The 20,762-nt window shown below is 38.8% G+C and overlaps 1 protein-coding gene across 1 annotated transcript in view; it reads left to right on the forward strand.

Annotated features, from left to right (window-relative positions):
* Positions 1–20,374, forward strand: part of pawr (PRKC, apoptosis, WT1, regulator) — a 31,861-nt gene extending 11,487 nt beyond the window's left edge. The window contains exons 3-7 of the mRNA XM_033989963.2: positions 7,931–8,053; positions 13,369–13,403; positions 16,380–16,500; positions 17,720–17,824; positions 19,255–20,374. Coding sequence (XP_033845854.1) covers positions 7,931–8,053; positions 13,369–13,403; positions 16,380–16,500; positions 17,720–17,824; positions 19,255–19,341 — 471 coding nt within the window. The 3' untranslated portion in view covers positions 19,342–20,374. The remainder of the gene's footprint in view (positions 1–7,930; positions 8,054–13,368; positions 13,404–16,379; positions 16,501–17,719; positions 17,825–19,254) is intronic.
* The last annotated feature ends 388 nt before the right edge of the window (positions 20,375–20,762 follow it).

Here is a 20,762-nt window from a genome sequence, read left to right on the forward strand (position 1 = left end):
TTTTTTTTTTGAAGGAAAGCACTTTTTAGTGAAATACTTTATTGAATGTCTTAACATGTCCGCTACGATGACACATTTAGTGTTTTATTTTTGTAGAAAATATTGTGATAAATCATAACCCTAAAGCAGGATGAATATTAACCACTAAAATGACTGTTTATCTGTCATTTATTGAACAATAAATGTGAAGTTATCATTACAGGAATGGCACAGAGTTGAAACTTTTCATGATTGGTTGTTTTTATGAGACACTGAGTGCTTGCTGTGAAATTAAGTTACTTTTGGCTAAGTGCTTTAAATCCTATTGCTTTTTTAGCCCCTCCATCTCAATTTGGTTATATCCAGAGGGAAATCTATTTAACCACTGTTTTATGGTTGGAAATTCAGCATGGACTGTCTCATTGACTTTGCCATGAGAAACATGGGAGGGCCTGTTGCAGATCCCTGTCCCAAACAGATAAGGGCTGCTGAGACCCCATTAGCACCAGGGGTATGTGAGTGTATAGAGTAGGAGCAACATACTCTGGGTTATGACATCATAGCAGGTTCTACTCTCCTTTATGATATGGGGCTATTGTTGATGCTCCACCTTGTTTTATGTTCATTTCATACAGCAATCTGTCCCCGTGCCCTACTTCAGATTTTTTCCTTTTCTTAATCTACTGCATCATCTTAACAAACAGTGAACCCAAACACTGTGAGAAACAGACAAGAAGTCAGAGAGACATGTTTGTGTTTGGCATTTTACCAAGTTTTGATGGAATCACAATCATGACTAAACTTGTTTGTTGATAGTTTTGGGGTATAGCAGCAGAGCAGGCCTATGGTGCACCACACACCAGGAAGTCTCTTCACTGTGGGTTCAGTGTGTGTTCAGTGTGTGATGTGTGTGTGGTTTAACGTTGGGATACGTGTCTGCAGCTGAAGATAAGGCTGTACCTGCAGTGAAATGAGTCTGCTGTCCAAGTCTGTTTATTGTGAAGCCTTTGATAATATCTCTTCATTTATTGAACAGTGTTCACAAAGCAGCTGCTTGTCTTGTCATATTAATCCCACTTCATGTGGTCCCTTATGTGCAAACACAGTAGCTCAGGATGTCTCCTCCAGACCTGTCACAGCGCAGTAGCAGTTGAGCACATTGTGCTTTGGCCCCAGCGGACAGTGACCACACAGATGTAATCCATCCAGCAGATGTCATTTTCATGTTCAGCAGCTGCATCAGGGAGAAGACTTATTTTCCCAAGCGTCTGCTCCTTCTCTTTGTTGGCGCAGGGATCCGAGCTGGCAGAAAGTGGCCTAATCAGCCAAAGAAAACCCACAGAAACCTGATGAGCGACCTGCTGCCAACGCTCAGGGGATCAAGTCGCACTTCATTCAAATTCCTCTATTGGAAATATGCCCGGTGTTCACCAGCCCGACCAGGAGTGTGTTTGCACTCCTGTTTACTCTGTGGCTCTTTCATTTCCCTAATAATTATCTTGAAGCTGCCTTCTTCAGGGCTTGTGACAGACTCTTATAATATGTAATGGCCACGTGATCATCCTTTTTTAATCACTAAAGTATTTTAGATCCTGCAGTACCATTACACCTCTATCACCAAAATCAATGTTTTATATTGTGTTTTCAGTCTATTACTTCAAATGTAAAAAAACAGTATTTCTATAATCCACAAATACTTGAAAGTAAAATAAAATTCTTAATTGTACATCTTAAACTGATTGACTCAGTTCACGGCTGTGTACCTGTGCTTTTGTTATAACTAGTGTTGTTTGGGGTTGAAATAATTGACTTCTCATTGCATCCCAAGGTTTATTTTTATGGTTTAGAGCTTATACTTGTTGCACCTGTTGACCTTTTAACTTATTACAATGAAAAACATTCAAAAACAAATTAGATTTAATAAAAAAATGTAATTTAGGGAAGACATGCATTTTAAAAGACCCAAATATGGTTCAACTTTCCTTCCCCACAGTAGCTGACATCATTAGTAGCTGACATCTTTAATATTGACTTATGGGTGTGGCGTGTGTTTCCTCTCTTTTATGTGTTGGATTCTCTTTTCAGAAGGCGCTGGGGAAGCAGGGCTGAAAAAAAGTATTGTAGCCTTAATCCCACTAAATGTTTATTAAATGTTGGTTTCAAACATGTAAAAATAACTGATGCAGTATGTAGTGCTACAGACTAACGCAGGATTAATTAAACATTTTGCTGTGGCTTGAACTTGGGTCACTTCCGTAGTCATTGTAAGTAACTGTCACAATCAGGAAGAGGATACTTAAACACAAATGAACAGTTTTAATCCCTGTAGTAACTGGTTGGTCAAAAGAAGACAATTTATTTGAATAATGAAGTGTTATCTCAGAGCTTACCAGTTGAGGACACTGACCTGTTCTGGAGCTGTGTGGTGTGCTCTCTGCCAAAGGCATTTTTGTTTTGCTTCTTCAAGACATTATCTACTTAATTAGGCTGTGATTTGGGCTTGGAAATTCCTCTCCAAAATGGCAGACTCTTTAAACGACAAGAGGAGAACAATCTCGGGAGGAAATCTTGGCTTCACAAGCTATTCTTTTCTAATGACTGGGTCTGGGCTCATTCTCTGGCAGCCAGAGCAGACCCTCTATTTGTGGGATGTGTCTGAATTAATGCACAACTCCAGCAGCCTCTTTATTTGGAGCGACACATCCCCTTTTGGCTCCTGCTTTTGGCTGATGTACTGGGGCATTGTCAATTAGCCTTAAATTGCCACTGGGCTGATCAAATTTGTTCATTATTCAAAGGTTTTGTTTGATTTGCAATTACATCAGACACTTTGCCTACAGCTTCTCACAATGTGCTGTTATAATAACATGCCATGACAGCATTATAAGACAAATGAAGTGAATGCACACCACAACCTGTTTTCATTTGAGAGGGAGCCTGTGCAGTGCAGGTGTAGGTCAGGACACTGCCCTCAGGTGCCCCGAGGCCGTTACTGCAACAGCAGCAGGAAAAGTGCATTCTGAAGTACTCTGTAATTTATGGTGTTTTTGTTTTTTTGGTATGGGCACTGGCCATGGAAAAAAAGCAAGTTGTTTATAATCCTGATAAACTGATGTCCAGTAAGCTCTGACAATATTTTTGGGCAGATAAGGAAGACAGATTTTGATAATTTTATATACTTAACATTTACCAGAAACTCACCCACAGCCCTGTTTTACTACATACGGGATAAGCGCGCAGTGTAGTCACATTGTGCAGTATCCTCTTTGTAGTAGTGTTCAAATAAAGATTTATGTATAGTCTTTAGACAACTGGTTGACCCAAACAAAACATCTGTCTCTGCTGCAGATTTAAGGCCAACGGGTGATGCACTAAAAAGTGCAAATACCGGCCCAATATACTGGCCAAACTATATATCTGTCTATGTCTAGTATATTGATTTTAAATCAATTGCTGCTTAAAACCTTGCTTTATTTTACAACTTTTTTACATGATTACATACTTCAGACTCTTGACCTTTTTGTAGACTGACCATTGAAGCAGCTTTGTACAAATGTTTAATTATGAGAACAGCGTGTAATAATCATTTCTCCATTTGCAATCGACCTTTCTACCAGATTAGTGCCACTTTGGAGGCTCATTTTGCTCCTAGTTATGCCACACAGTGTTTTGGGGGATTCTGGACAGTGCGATCATCAATTACGCGTGAAAGCCATTTACGTGATGCTTGCTCCCATTGGTTCCTGGATGTAGAGCTGGCTTAGCTCCTGGCCAGCGTGTCTGTGAAACCTGAGCAGCCCCAGAGTTGTGTAAAAATGGCATAATCCCACTGCCAAGACAACCCAAGGTGTGTCGCCAAAAACACCATAGTCAAGTGAAAAGTCAATGGTACTTGGCTTTGCGCACACTCCACTCTCATTAGATAAACATAATCAGCCAGGACAGGGGAGGTTTGTGCTTTCAGTTTACCCCAAGATGGTTCCTGTTTTCCCAAAGGAGGCTTGATCTACAATACTGCACATTTGGTTTGGTTTTAGGTCTGTTTTTCTATACCACTTGGATAAGCACAGGGCAGGTGACCAGAAAGAACAGGGTCAACACTCAAAAGGTGCAGGACTGACATGAAAATGGCCCCTGGAACACTTAAGACGACAGAGTGAACAACAAATGGAGGATGAGGAACTGGATAAAATACACAAGTGAAGACGAAGGATATGAACTTGTACCTTACTGCCCTCAAGTCCAGCTTCTATTGCCTAAATTTGAACCCCAAGCTTTTTGAAAATTTACTATGAAAGTAGGACTAGGTTTGTCAAAGAAATCAATACCCGTACTACCTAATACCAAAACTGTGATTTCCTGAATGTTTTTTGTATGTTCTTGATCTATATCATAGATATATGATCATATGGTAATATTAAAAAATATCTAGTATTTTGTGCATAAAATTCCATCATTTGTGCTGTTAACAATGGTGAGGCAAGTTTATTTGTATAACACAATTCGTACACAAAGTAATTCAATGTGCTTTACAGAATAAGAAAGACATTAACATCACAATACAACAAATCAAAACATGAATAAGAATATTTGGCCTTTTTTAAGCATAAAATTCAACTTTTGATATAGTGATATAGTGACAACCTTAAGTAGCACACACTCCCCTTAATGACTTGATAGAGGGAGGGAAAGAACAGAAAAAGCTACATTACTGGACCTCTGCAGGAACACATCTTCATTCCTCTTAAAGTACAGTAAGAAGACAGAGTAAAGTACTCTATAGTCAATGGGTCGTGGATTCTCCTCTCAGGCTGGAGTTACAGCGGAGGCAGTTGTGGTCAGGACACAGATGGGAAAACGATCGCTCTTGTACCTAGTGAACTAAAACAGCTATTACTCAGTGTCCTGGGCTAAGAGGATGAGTGTCAGTTAAGGTATGTGACAGAGCTGATGTATAGGAAATCACATGGCATTTTTATGTGTGTTCTGAAATGTAAGTCCTATAAAATGTAGACAATTCAACCACCATGTAGAATATATCAACTTGGCTTTAAAATGCAAAATAGTAACTTTATCTACTACTGAAGTCAATGCAACAGCTTTCCAAATCTAATTTTCATTTTTATTTATTTTTTTTACATTAGCACCTCTATAATTATACAGTTATTTTGAACTTATGATAAGAATTTTTCACTGAAGATGTCAGACAATTCAAACCATCAAGACTGAAAAACTCTTTCATAAACATTAGTCACTCGTATATGTGAATGCATTTCAGTATCACTTTTTTTTTTTTTAATCCAAGCACCTGAAAATGTCGAAATAACACAGTGTTAGTAAATTAATTTGTCTAAAAGTTTTCTGTAACATTCCTGGTGCAATTTACACTGCAGAGGGAACAAATCTTAAGTGTTAAAACCAAAGGCTGTTTCCCTCAGATGCTCAAAGCTGTTATAGACAAAGATCAGTGGCCAGAGCTGCGCAGTCTGAGCGGGCCGTCCGGAGGCAGGGTCCAAGTGTAGACGAGGCTATCTGTGGGTCAGCACACAGCCAGGCTCCTACTGTGTGCTCAAGATTTGTTTGTTTCATTACAACCCTCACTGAACTGTAACTCATTTTCATGTCTGTTTCTCTGCTGATTAAAATGTTTTCTCAGATTAAGACTGAGTCCAAAGTTTAAAGCAAATGTCTTGCCTACACTTGTATTTGATAAAGAAAGTCCTGAGGCGCACAGACCAGTACAAGCTTTGATATCAACTAATGTATCATCTAGAAACATTCTTTGCAGAAATTATAACGTGAAATCAAACATTCCCAGATTAGAAGTAAATTGTGTAAACTCTTGTCTCCAGCCTCTCTTAGTCTTTAAGTGCTTGCTGCTGTTGCCTCTGTTGAATAATCCGCCCTGAGCATGCCTGTACCTGCACTCTGCTTCATGTAATGTGGCCTCAGCTGACCTGCACAGTTGATTAAAAGACGATGGCCCGTAGTGTTCCAGTGTAGTGCTGTTTTAATGCATCATCTTAATTATCCATCAAGTCACTGCACTGCAACTGAGCTGATTAATACACAGCAGTCATTAGGGCTGCAGTGCCCTTGGCCTGTTTAGAAATCAATCTGAGGGCTAAGTGGACAGGACACTGGCTGTGTGACAGCAACACAGGTAGTGCTGTGCTGTTTGCATGAGGGCGACTTGATTTAACACCCTGCATTACTGAATGGTCTGCTGTAAATCCCTCTATTACCTGCATAGATGACTGAAGCTCAGTTTGCGAGAGCTAAACTAAACTAAGCTACACCTTTAGCAGTGAACTTAGGCTTTGTATTGACTTTTATTACTGTTCCAAATGTTTCATTCACAGCAGATTCAAACTGGTGTCACTTTGCAATGATTTGTGTCCTGAAATGAAAGCTGGGGGTTTCATGCGTTACTTGTTGTTCTTGCATAAACAGTCTCGGGGGGTCTTGTTGTAAACAGGAAGCCGAATGGATCCTGGAAATCCAACTGTTTCTCATCATTGCACATCAGTGGCTGCATAAACTAAATGGGAAACATGAATTTGCAGGATTTTACTCTCTGTAGACTGACTACAAACTGGTTTCTTGCAGATTTTTATCATTAAGTTACAGAATAATGAGAGCATAAAACAAATCTTTTTAAAGATTTTTCTTTTTAAAGAAAATTTTATCTTCTAAGATTTACTTGCAGGCATGACCTGTCCACTCTTCTACACCTTCTCTTCTTACTTTAATCCACTCTGCTCTGAAAAAGGCCAGACAAATCCACAGAAACATGCACAGAGCCACATTTGAAAGTAATCGGGAGCCAAACCGAGCCTTATACGGTTATGAAAAGATTGCTGTTCCCTTTATTTGGAAGCCACAGAAATCGTAGTACATGAGGAAAATGGTCTGTGTCCTTGTCCAAAGTAAACTCAAAGATTCCCAACTTCACGTAGTAAGCTCATAATTGTACATAGCAGACTAGTGAGTCAGCCCATATGTCAGATTGGCTTCTGCTGAATTTTCACCCCTACACTGACTTTATTTTTAGCTTCATATGTACTGGTGGTAATGACTGTTCTGAGATCCCAGGTAAAGTAGTTTAGCATGTGTTATTATGTCAGGTGTTTACACTAGTTTAGTTCAGCTCTTTACTCATGTCTGAGCAGGGAACACCACAGTGCAGTCCCATCCATCAGAACCAAAGCATTTGTGAGACAAAAAAGCCCTGGTAGTTTCCCCCAGGGACAACTGATAAAGCGTTTGACCGGAAAAGCTTGGGACATGACTGCATTCCTTGTTAACCTTGCATGGCTATTTTTACCACAGAGGGCTGCTGAGCGGGCACCTATTGTCCAGCACCAAGTAGAAAAGACTAGTTTTCCTTTTTCCCCCCAATAGTTGGATTCTGCCTGTTTAGTCTTTTACGCATGAGCGAACTTGCATACAGAAGAGGATCTTGTGAAAGTTTTTAATATTTTAAATTATATTTTTGTGCTTTTACTGACAACATTCCCGTTGCTTCCATGGTTTCCCGGATGTGAATGCCCATTTTCCACATGCCTGTCCCAGAGACTGGTGTTGTTGTCTGTGCAAAGGCTCTCCTTAAATTTGTCTAAAATCTCTCCAATATACAATTTGAGTCATTTCATACACAGAAATTAAATACCAAAACTTGGAAGATCACAGGGAGCATTGAACTCATTACACTGTTTGTAAATTGCAAGTAAAAAAAGTATATTTTACAAAATACAATGACTCAACAATTTATTGTCATTGTCTTGTCTCTTATTAAAATAGTATGTCACAATGGTACAGAATGTATGAGGTGATACTGACCACATATACATTAAAATACGTCTGACCTCTAATGAAAACTGCTTGTTTTTACCATTTTGATCATGTTCTTTATTCTATTGGATCGCTCACACTAATTGTTTGTTTTTAGAGCCTCGATGAATTGGATGATGACGATGTTGGAGGGAAGGGCAGGAGAGAGGAAAAGGAGCTGGTACAAGCCAACACCTTCCAAAATGAAATGACAGCGGATCCAACCATGGGACACTTAATGGTAACAAAATAGGTTCTTATTTAATGTACTCTAACCATGTATTTATAAGCCTCTTCAGCCTGTGGTATAGACACATACATCATTTCTGCCAAACAGAGGCACTGTTGCTCTGAGAGTCTCTCTGCAAACATCTGAGGGTTTCGTCACTGCTGCAAAGTACATAAAATGTCCATTAATCTGTTCTCTCAAATTAAATCTCCACAGCTCTGAAACAGTGTGAAATAAGAGTCTATATTCTTTCGTCTATTAAATCCAGTTATTGTTCAAAAGATTTCCTCAATCACCAGCTTTATAGTATCAATTAGATATCTATTGTATTTGAGACAATGCATCTTTAGACAATAGCTCAGTAAGGCAGTTAGAAGCTGAAATAAGGCAGTATTATCCATGACAACAGGGTGCTTCTTGTCTGGCTCAGTGCCTCAATGAAAACAGCTGTGTTCATCAGAATTCACAGTGAAGGAAATGTCAAAATGTGTTTTGTGAAATGTTCCTTGTTTCAAAGTAAATATGATGCTCATGAAATGAGCCTTTAATACTGGCAGGTAATGTTATGTTTATTTAATAAGAAGGAAATCATGAAATCATGCAGAGGCACTGGGTCTGTTTTTTTCTCCCCAAACTTGTCTGTTTCTGCAGAATAGGCATATAAATGAATTATCAAAATGAAACCAAATCAGCAATGACACACTCATAATGCGAGTCATGTTTTTGACAGGCGCAGGAGCTGATATTCAGCAGGCTGTTTGTTCATTTCTTTGTACAGACCCAAAAAAATTAGACACATTTGAAAGGGACAAGTGTGTACCAAGAAGTGATGGGTGGAGGGCTGAGTGATAGGACAAAAATGTATCAAGATTTTTTTCCCCTCTCATATTTGATTATTTAATGATTTTGTCTAAGTTATAAATGAATAAAACAGCCTTATTCTGACCACAGACAATGCACACTTTGAATCACTGTCATTTAACACAAAAAAGGTTCAGGTTTCATATATAGTGTTTAGCTGGAATGGCATGTAACATTCTACATCAGGACCAAATGTAAAAACTAATATTTTTTAAGACTGGTATTATATAACTTTGTTTTACACGGTACACGGTCTTCCACATTTTTGTATTTTTCTATGATTGGCATATAAAAGACTTTTGAAAAACATGTATATAAACTGAATTGCTGTGCTGCTGAGTGACAGCTCTTGTTGAGGGCACTTAGTTTCCTCCAGATGGATGGGCTGTTATGCATCAGTGGGTTTTCTGTTTGGGGATGGAGCAGGCTGGGAACGGGCTGGGGCTGTTTATGCAGGCTGATGACTTGTGTGTGAAGTACGTACACAAACACCCCACCAGCAGGAGCATGGAGAGGTGTGCTACATGATGATGCTCCATTTTTACATTTGGGATGAAGGCTGTAGCAGTGCAGCCACGGGAGCAGCACTTCAAGAATGATTTAATTTTCATCACTAGTGCAGAACGTGCATTTTTGCTCCTCAACATCTAACCATGGCTCAAACACCACTACATGCCCCCCAGTCCAGCGTAGGATAGTGGCATTCATATTATTCAGACCACAACTGCAAATAAAATCCGTCATCTGAGATTTACCAGTGGGCTGTTGGTGCAGCATCTGTAAAAGCGGAGCATACTGAACACGCAGCTTTCCTCGTGGGCCCAATACATCACAGGAAGACAAGCTATTGCCATGTCAAACCTATTATGATCTACAGCAGGCAGCCAGGCCCCTCAGCTGCTATCAAGGCACCGGTACCAAAAGTTTCAAGAGAAGCTCACTCCAACTTGTACTGTTACTTTTTCTGAGCGTTACCCAACTGAAGCAGGCTGTAGCTCATCAGTGTTAGCTGACTGACAGAGATGCAGTGGCAATATAAAACCGTTTATCAGATGTTATTACATTTGTAACGCTGTCTGGAATAGCGTCTGAAAAGCCGGTCTGCGTTTTGATTAATTTGGTCAGGATGTGTGTGAGGTCTTTCAAGCATGAAATTTTCCCTTTGGATACATATATTTGCAGGCTTAGCAATGGCCAGTCTGAGACCCTGAGTACCATGTGGTCCTTGTTATAATGCCTTGCCTCCTTCAGCTATGCGGCTCCTCCAAGGAAACCTGTCGGAGTGATCCAGCGGTCCGAGGAAAACGGAACATTCCTCAGGATCATCTGCTTTTCAAGTGGCGCCAGGTCCACAACAGAGGAAGGCAGCAAGTTTTTGAACTACAAAATCAACTTCTTATTTGTACATGGTTCAATAAGTATAAGTAGTGTAAATAAGTATGTAGTGTAGTAAGTAGTGTAAATAAGTATAAGTAAGTGTGATGCAGGGGGACGTAACTAAGTGATGTGATGCTGGTTGTTACGCCCCAGCCCGTCTAGGGTCAGGGAAGTAACAAAAACCAAGATGGAAAAAAGATGAAATAAAGTAATTTAGTGTACAGGGTTGTAAAAGGGCAAAATAACAAATGTGGACTAAAACATTTATGTTAATGTGTAAAGAAAACTAAAACTAAACTAAGAAACCAAAAATAACATGACTGACAAATAACACATAACACAAAAAATAAACCACAAGTGTCCCAAAATAAAACATAAGTCACAGCCTATAACCAGAATCCAGTGACAAAATAAAAGACACTAAAGCTAAACTAAACTAAAGTCTCACACACAAAGTTGGACACAAGGACAAACAAGTGACTAATGAAACAAAGTGAGACACATACAGAATGGCATACTGGCCACACACAGGGCAGCAGCCATGAGCTGAATCTCCTTAAATGGGAGACGCGACTGCAGGTGAGCCACAGGATTGGCCAGGTGGGAAAATGATCCTCTGTAGTGAGGGCTTACACAGTCAAGATTGCATGGGGAAAGGAGAGAGATTCAAACACACACACAAAAAAAAACATAGGACCAATACAATAAAATGCAAAAAGTATAAGGCCGGTGGCCGTAACACTGGTACACAAGTTTGTTCTGTATGTTGAACAGAGGGTTTGGATATCAAACATGTCAAATATATTAGTATTTCTATATTGGCATAAAACATGTGTGGTTTTTTTTTTTTATACTACACCTGGGTTAAAAAGGGACATTGCTTTATGTCATAAACTTATAGTGTAGTGTGTTACAGCTAACTATGTATAGCTTGTAGTTTTGGCATGTTTTTTTCTTTTCACTCTGACGTCTTGTTTTGCCTGTTAATGGATTAGATTTTTCTATTTCCTGTAAATGTCGATAATGCATTGCAGGTTCATTGCTTTATTGAATGCTCCATGATTTTTTTGTTTTTGTTTTTCTGTTTGTTTGTTTTGTTTTTTTGCTGTCAAATTTTTGCACCTCAAATTGTGTGGCAAAGATGGCATTTATTAGGAGATTCTGAAATTAAATGAGCTGAAAAAGGTACTTCAGAGATAAAAGCCCTCTTAAATGTCAGAGCAACACAACATTTGAATTTGTTTTATCAACTTGTTGAGGAGTTCGGGCACAAACCAAATGTTCAAATTTGACAGTGATAGCACTTTTTCTATTGATATTTGGGACTGTTGAAAGAGGCTCAGATGTCGGCCACTGTGCTTGTGGGAGCTGTCGGCTCAGCTCAAGCATGATAAACTTACACAGGCTTGTGTGTGCTTTGTGCCTGGTGTTTTGAAGTAGTTCTGCCTGAAATGGTTTGACCTTGTCTTTGGAGATTCATATCCCGACAGGTGGTGTACACCGGGAAACTCCACCTGAGTAATACAGCAAATGAAGTCTGGACTGATTTCAGTAAGCAAGAATGAGTTCATTTTAGGATTCAGGGAGGCTGCAGATTGGATTCTTCCTGAGCCACAATGCAACAGCAAAAAATCCAATCTTTGAAAAAAATAACATGAACATGAACATGAGCAAAAGAAACCTAAACTAATTATCAGTAGAATATTTCTGACAGTGCTAGTTTCTTTTGATTCTAATGCACACTATTGTAGGTGGCAGTGGATGTAATTTGTTTCTGTAAGTATCATATACTTATATTCTGAATGCTAGGCCTAAAGAAATCATAGTTGCTAATATTCTGTCTAAGTACATCACATTATGCAAATTAACTGCATACATTTCTCTGCTCTGACCTTCGTCCGTAGTGCTACGACTCATATCTCGTTCTTTTTACCTCAGAAAAAAAAAAAAATTCAATCCAGTCTGCTGAGTCTCCTCCGCCAGCCTCTGAACACTAATCTGCATTCTGGCAAGACCTCCATTAATATCCCAGGAAAATGCAATGCTTTTGTTATGTGTTTCTATTTAGATACCAGCACAGCAGGTTTGCAAGTCATAAATATAAAAATTCTTAGTAGCCAATCGCTATATCCCATTCTATTCTGCAGGCATAATATAATATGACAGTTTATTCTGTAAACAGAACAATGACTGCTACCGCTTGATACAGAATAATATTGTGTGCTTGTATATGCTGTAGTAAAATGCCTTGTCAATGTAACATATTGGAAGTAAGAACAGTGAACACACATGGGATATTTGCTCTGATAATATAAACATGGACACAGTATTTTTTTACTTCTTAAATCTAATAGAGTGGTGAATACTGGTCAGGCATAACATTGAGAGCTGCTCGTATGAGGCTGCAGCTCATGTATAATAACTAGTATAAGTATATTGGTTTGCTATAGCTTTCTTCATCTTAGTATCTCTTTCTGTCCACTGCAGGTAAAAGATGGGCACCGTGTTTTCATCCAGATCTAATGGATGGTGTGTCAGGGAGAGGGAGAGGCTGATGCATGCTAAGAGTGTCCACGAGATTTCCCTTCATCCTCTGCAGCTAGCTCCTCTGACAGATTGTACAAAGCCACAACTCCTCTGTCAAGTCTGCTCTCTTTAGACCTTAGGAAAGACGGGCAGTGTATTCATCTCTAGAATGGCCATAACAAACACTTATTTTCTGGTGTTTTTCCTTGGGGCAGTATGGATCTAACCAACCTTCAGATTATAGCGTAATGGGAAAGAAGATGAACATGCATCTTTACGTGTATCAAAACAAGATTGCCTCATTTAACTTGAGGCGGTAGGTGTCCAGCTAAACTATTAAATGCAACAAATATCGCCTATATATCAGTTTAGCAGCTGGAGGCTTTCTGCAAAGGCTAGGTCAGATAAATTGCTGTGTCATTTAGCAAAATACAAAAGTTCATCGACAGCATTACAACACACAAACATAGAAATGCTGTGTAGCTGTTAAACCCTATACATATGTAGTGGTTTATTAACATTGTTTGGATCATATTCTAATGTTTTACTTGCATATTTTTCAGGATACCCCAAGAGCTGGAACTGGCCGCCACAAAAGGTAAATAAAAAAATAAAAAAAAGTTATTAAAGGCATGACAATTTTGAACAAAAATAACAATGTTTCAGATTGTTGTTAGATGACTTTTCATTAGTTACAATACACTAATATTGTCCAAATGGGTAATATTACAGAGCATTGCAATTAAATTAACCAAAGAAATTCTAAATTGTTTTTGATTTATTTTCTTCTGCTGGGGGACTCATTATTTTACTGTGCTTACAAGAGATTACTTTTGACGAACAAAACCCCACCAGTGTTACAAATGTCCTGGTGTCATGACTGCTCCTGTGTCTGGTTTGCTTTGGGGTTACGTTATGGAGATGCCTCTGACCCAAACAGCCGATCGGACTCTGGGTCTGTCCATGTCATTAAGCGGCTGCTCATCAGATGGTCTGGACACACTCTGGTGCTTCATGGGTCTGCTCTGGTCAGCCTGCCAGGTGGACCGGGCGCACACACAGAGGAGACCTTTTACACCTAAGATCATGAACACTTGTTATGTCTGTTTGTTTATGTGATCTATTTGAGTTTCATTAGTTAGTTTGTTCCTTTCATGATATGAATCAGTTGAAATTGTAGGCATGTTGAGAGTAAAAAATCTTTAGGTTTCTACAGAAATGGTAAAAATCTAGTCTCTCCCAAGCATCCATCAAAGAACCAGTGTAATTTAAGTTCAAACCTCCCCAAAAATTTGACCAACTGTCTAATCTTGTATGAAACTAGGGTTGCACCAACACCACTTTTTCCAAAACAAGCACAAATACAAATATTTTGAGTGCTTGCCAATACCAGACATTATTTTTACAGGGGTTTGGTTATAGTGGTAAATCTAATTCATTTCATAGGATATTTGTAATATACTTTTTACTTACTTACCTACTTTTTCATCTTAAAATACTTATTTGAGAGACTTTTGAAATTTCTACTGAAATCACTGTAGTTTGGTATAATATAACACTATCCAATATAATTAATTTAAATAAACACCTGGCTTTAGTATTTACCACTTTATCTTTGCCGACTGCACTCTGCACTAACTGCTAATGAGCCAGTTTCAGCATAACGGTGAGTCTTGTCTTACTTTGACCACAGCCACACTTTCAGCAATGTGGACATGCTACACCTTTTTTAAAATTACAATAAGTTACAATGTGTGCACAAATAATTGCACTTACCAATGTTAGCATCTCTATTGCAAACACAAGCACCTTTAGGAGTCCTAAATATTTTTATAGTTCATGTGACAGTCATATATTAAAGCTGAGCTTAATGTGCACAACAGTTAATTTGCTTCTTTACGGTCACCTCTGCTCAGAGACACTGCTCAGAGACACTGCTCAGAGACACTGCTCAGAGACACTGCTCAGAGGCGAGCTGTGAGTGTCAAATAAGACACTGCACAGTTATGTCGGCTCTTGTTATCGACAGCCCATTGATGAGTATGAGTACTGGCACCTGGTATCGACCCGATACTGGTATTGGTATTGGTGCAGCCCTAGATGAAACTGTTACTGTCCATCACATTGTTGTTGACTTGTAACAGGCTGTAAATGTATCTATTCTAGCTGGAGTGCTAATCAGAATCCATGGCGTGTTGCCACTTTAAGTATACATTTGACTACCTTTGCAGTGACACTTGATTTTTGTTGTGCCTGTGTTGGCTGCGACTCTTGGTTCTCCGGTGTGTGCTTTCTGCTAACCGCCTGCTGAGGCTCCCATGGGTTCTTGATTGGCTCAGCCTCTCTCTCCCTCAGACCTCTCTCTGCTGGATGCTAATGGGCCTCGGTGTGATATTTAGAATGGAGGCCATGGATGTTTAGAGTCTGCTAAAGCACCTGCTGTGAACTGGTCTGTGTCTATGTCCAAGTATGAGCAGGGAAATGTCTCGCATAGAAAACACACTAATTGACATTCTTTTGAATCTTATTGTGATGTGGAAAATTGTCTCATTTACAATTATCTACATCCATGTACTGTGAATCCATTGCCAGCTGGCTTTGTGCCTCGATAGATAAATGGAGGAGCGCACAAGAACCACAATAAGGAAGACAAATGAAACATCCGTTATCTGGACAGGGCAAGCACACAGGGAGCATTTCAAGGACTTCCTTTTGATCAAAAGTGATGACCGTGCCACTGTTTTCTTCGCTTAAAGTCTGAGTAAAAATGACTATTATTCCAGCAAATGCCAAGGTCAGAACTGCACACCTCCTGTTTCTGTATGCTTAATGCCATAGTTGTAGTACTCCCAATTCAGCCACAAGGTGTCCCAGTCCCAAACCTGGGAGAATTGAAATGGCATTAAATCTTCGTTGGATTCCACCTATGTTGTTTATAGGTAGACAATCCATCTGCTGTGGTGAAAGGAAACACACAGAAGGTAGTAATGGATGTACAGTATAATAGCTGTTCTGCTTTGTGCTTATTTCCTTGACAGTCTGTCCAGTCTGACTGCAATAACTCATTCCAAGTTTCCACATCAATAATTATTGAAAAATAAACTGCATAAACATTCCCTCATAGCTCTCCCAAAATCTGTCTTGCAGAAATGAGGAAGTGAAATAGATGGTTTTGTGCTTAATCTGCACATAAGCCATTTCTTACTTTTCCATCAGCTTAAACCAGTGCCAGACACATTTCCACGGACAATCTCCTAGCAATTTTGAAGTTGAGAAATATAAATTGTTTCTAAATCAAAATCCCTTTACACTAAATAAACATTCCCACAATTCCATTTCCTGGTGAATGAAAAAGGAAGTAAAGAGTGGTTATTATGCATATCTAATTGAAAGGACAGTAATCCCACCTGTTCTTTTGATGATGCATGTGTCAGCCCCATTGAAGTTTAATAATGTGCCTGTGAGTCACACCTTCAAACACGGCACTCAAAGCACTTAAAGACCTGCAGCAGTCTTTTATTTGGGGCATAGGGGGACACATTGCATTTAATATACTTTTTTGCTGTTTGTACAGCTCTGCAGGGCCAGGTGTTGAGGACGAGACCAATGGAAACAATAGAAGACAAAGCCGTCACCCTAGAGATGGAGCCTCTGCTGTGGCCGGTCTGGAGAAGAGGCTGGACGAGCTGGAGAGGGTAAGGAAAATATAACTATTAGAATTAGAGTTGCAACGAATAATTGGAATAATCGTGACTAATCGTGGCTAATTGACTACTAAAACAATTGCTGACTATTCTAGTCATATGTAACAGTTATCTAGACTATAGAAACTCCAAAAGGCTTTTTATCACAAAAAAGACACTTTATTTGTATATTTTCTATCTAGAAGCCTTTACACAGCAGTTTTTTTCTTTACCATAATCCAATTAAAATATATTCTCAATCTCTCTGAAAAGTTTACTACTAAAATAATCATTAGTTGCTGCCTTATTAGAATGTACTAATACTATTAGATGAGAAAATGCTTTTTAATGTCTACTCAAATGTATTAAAACTTCCTTGAGATAACTCTGGGCACATTTTGATTCAAAGCAAACTACCACTATTCAAGCGAACCTTGAAGTCTGCCCTCAGTGCCCCTTGTTAAGAAGAATTTCCACTTTGAGTCTTTAAAGCTCAGCTGCCTTACAGTCGATTTTCTGTAAAGCCTGAACTGAATTTCTTGAGCCCCATTGTTGTCACTAGAGATGACCTTTTAGACGGCTGATACGTGTCCCTCCCACACACCCACACATGCACATACTACCCTGTACTTCTGCCACTAACTACAGCATCGTATTTAACTCTGCTGTAAGAAAGAAAAACGCACTGGAAAATATTGCAGACTTAAAGTGCACAGTGGAACATAACCACATGCATTACAGACGACATATTGGCTGAAATAAACAAGCTATAAAAGATGAAATGGCAACGAGAAGTCTTACATTTGATTCCAGAGCTCGATAGACCTCTGGTGTAGCTTTATCTGACATATGATTTTGTAGTTTTCAGTCAGTTGATTAGATTGTAAAAAGAAAGTTGGTGTTAGAAAGTTTGACATATTGACCTCTAACTTGTGAGTAAGAATAGACCCTTCATTTGCAAGTACATTTATAGCATATTTATTCGTAGAGCTTTTTGCTACCTGCTCCATCGGTTTCTATGGAAACACGCTCCTGCTGAGTTTCATCATGCTAAGCAAGAAGAATCAAAGTTTGAATTTATAGTCCAATCTTTATGATAGAGTGTCGTGCTTTTCTCAAAGTATCAGGTCAGGACTACAGAACAATTGTAGTTGAAAGTACATTTAATAGCATGTCATATTTCATTAGTGGCATAGCGGTGGAAAAACATGTACACTTTTTTGTGTCTTAGGAACTGATCAGACAACGGCAGGAGAACGCTCAGTTGCTAAAGGCCCACGAAGAAAAGGACGACCTCATTGTTAAACTTAAAGAAGAAATCGACCTATTGAACAGAGTGAGTGTTGCCATGTTGTGGTTTGATGTTGAGTATTTTCAGCAAATTTTGTGTTTCCATCCCCAGATGATTTGTGAGGCTAAAATTATCCTCTGGCTTTTCAGTGCAGTTATGTGTAATAACTGTTTTTCCTGCACTGTTTGGACGGCAATATTTTTCACAGCACAGCAAAATAAAACGTTCATTCATTTTTTTTTTTTTTTTTTGCTTTGGTAATGGCACTTCACCATTTAATCTTTTTTTTTTTTTTTTTTTATTAAAGATGTACCCATCTGTAAGAAGTTCAATATTTATAATTATGTCTTTTTATGTCCGTCCTTAATAGAACTGTCATTATTCTAAATGTGAATCACATGTGTTCCTACTTCTATTAGAGATACACTCCAGGAACGTCTCCGCAGGCTTAGACAGGGCTTGTTTGTTGAACAATGAAGAAAAGAAACAATCAATACACTGTCTTGTGGAGACTCACAGAATATCAAAAAAAGAGAAAATGTGGAAAGATGTCAAAAGAAACATTAAACAGTCATTCTGTCCTCAAATTTGAAAACAAATATTGGCAGACATGAAGTAGGTCCTCTACACATCCCCCAAACTGTAGCTCTTACGATTTGTTTTGGTCTGCAGTACTTTGTTTATCAGGAGTCATCCAAAGAATGAACAGTGGTAGACCAGCAATAGATAAATATTGAAATATCTGCCCAAATCTCTGTCAAAGTAAGAACCCAGTTCTAAAGGATCTCAGTCATACAGGCCAAATAATTTACATAAAGATATTTGAAAAAAAGACACAATGTGGATTTGTTAAAGAATACCTTCACAAAAACCTTTTAAAGCAAACTTTTTTTAATATATTTCCTTTAAGATAAGACATGTTAACAAGTCAATTCTTAGCAGTTTGTTCAGTCCATTGAAACCTCCATTACCGTACACTGGTCTGCTGTGCTAATATGTACTAGAAGTGCAATACTGCAGGAGACATCTTGTTGATAACATCGCATGCACAGGAAGCCGGTCATAAGAGGAGTCTTTTTGTAAGGACGGTAACATGTTGATAGCCATCAGAAACGTCTCACAGTGAATTTACAGCAAGGCCTGATGGGAAAGTGTGAGATAAGGGCTGATCCAGTCTGACATCTTTGCACAAGAAGGTTGAAGCCTGTGTGACTGTAAGTTTAGTTGGGAGAGAAAGACATCAAAACAACCGCTGAAGCACTATCAACCACTTTAGACACTTGAAGAGAAAGCTTGTGGTGAAAAAGGAGCACATTTTCAAAGATTATTGTAAATCACAGCTGGCTGCCGCTTCTGAACACAATACCTACCTGTGTAATTTGACAAAAATCAATCAGTGTTTGAATTCCCACTGCTTTCAAGCTCTTGAAATCACTTTTCTAAATGATAATGTAAAACCATTCACTCTTTTGTAGGATCTTGATGACATTGAAGATGAGAATGACCAACTCAAACAAGAAAACAAGACGTTGCTCAAAGTGGTAGGTCAGCTGACCAGGTAGAAGCCCGGAGCATAAACCGCCGCCTCCTAAAGTACATTCCTGTGAAGAACATCTCTGTTTGCCCTGGGAGCTAACCGCACAGAGGGGTTAAATGCATTCACCTGTTTACTCTGGCTTATGTTTGGCCTTTAAAGAAAATGGAAAGTCTTTTGTTTTGTAAACCAGATAAAAATGGCCTCAAGGAAATTCCTGTCACAAATATTTAATGTGCCTATTGTATATAGTTGACTTTTAATGCAGCATTTTCAAACAAAACTGAATGTATATGGTGTACCCAATTTAGAAAACATTATCTTTTATTTCATGCAACAAGTGCTACATAAACACATTTAAATTTTAATATTAGTCATTGTATGTATTTGTTGTTAACTTCAAAGAAAAGAAAAAAAACATGTTTGCTGCATTCAGATTGAAATGGTTGAACCATAATTTTAACTGAATTCAGTTTCAGGATTTGTTTTATGAACCAAATTTGAGACTAAATGCAGAAAACCTGCATTTTGCACAATATGAATTTCAACCATCACCTCACCAGTAATCTGCTGTTTCTTGATATGTGATTCTCAGAACACAAGTCAGCTTCATTCTCTAACACAAGTGCTAATTTGACAAGTGCTCCTTGGATCCATATTCTGTAAATCTGTAAGCACACTTATGAGTACATTTAAGCCTTTTGGTGTGGACAAACCTTTTAGCACTTCTAAATGTTTTTCATTTCAGTGTAATAATGTGTTGGTGGTCTCGCTAATGCAAAGTATTGTAAGAATTTTCTGTGAAGTGGGTGTACATGCTTTGAGAGAGGGCTGCATTTATGTATTATAACCAAATTATCTGAAGGAACACTAATTAAGAAAGAATCTTGTTATTCCATTGTGAAGTACAGCACTGTTAAGACACTCCTGGTTTGGATTCGACTTTGGAGGGCTAAAGGCCTTTCCTCTGGCTGACAGATATCCCCCATCTCTTTCCCCATTGCATTATGCATGTACAGGAGATTAAGTCATTTAATAAAAGTTTGATTATCTCTCTCCTCTGCCGACTCGCTGTGTTCATTAAGGCTAATTTGATGTGATGATACCATGCCACTGAGTCAGTAATGTGATATGACTGAGGCCTAGCTTTTAACACACATACTTTTTCATACACACAGAACGATGATTCAAAATGCCAATCACAGCTCTACGTGGGTGTGTAAGCCACCATCCTGGAACAGCCTCCACCCTCCTCAATTATGCTTCCTAAATGCATTAATTCTCCTCACCTATTGGCAGACCTGAGAGACCACTGCTCTATCTACAATCCAGATCAGGAGTTGTGTCAACTAAATTTTCTGATAATGGCCTCTTTCAACTGATTGAAGGGCTGGAGGTTTTTCTCATTATCACCATTAGCATTTTTATGGAAAGTTGTAGAGTTTGTCA

Source organism: Periophthalmus magnuspinnatus, chromosome 23, assembly GCF_009829125.3.
Source record: "Periophthalmus magnuspinnatus isolate fPerMag1 chromosome 23, fPerMag1.2.pri, whole genome shotgun sequence".
Classification (NCBI taxonomy): Eukaryota; Metazoa; Chordata; class Actinopteri; order Gobiiformes; family Gobiidae; genus Periophthalmus; species Periophthalmus magnuspinnatus.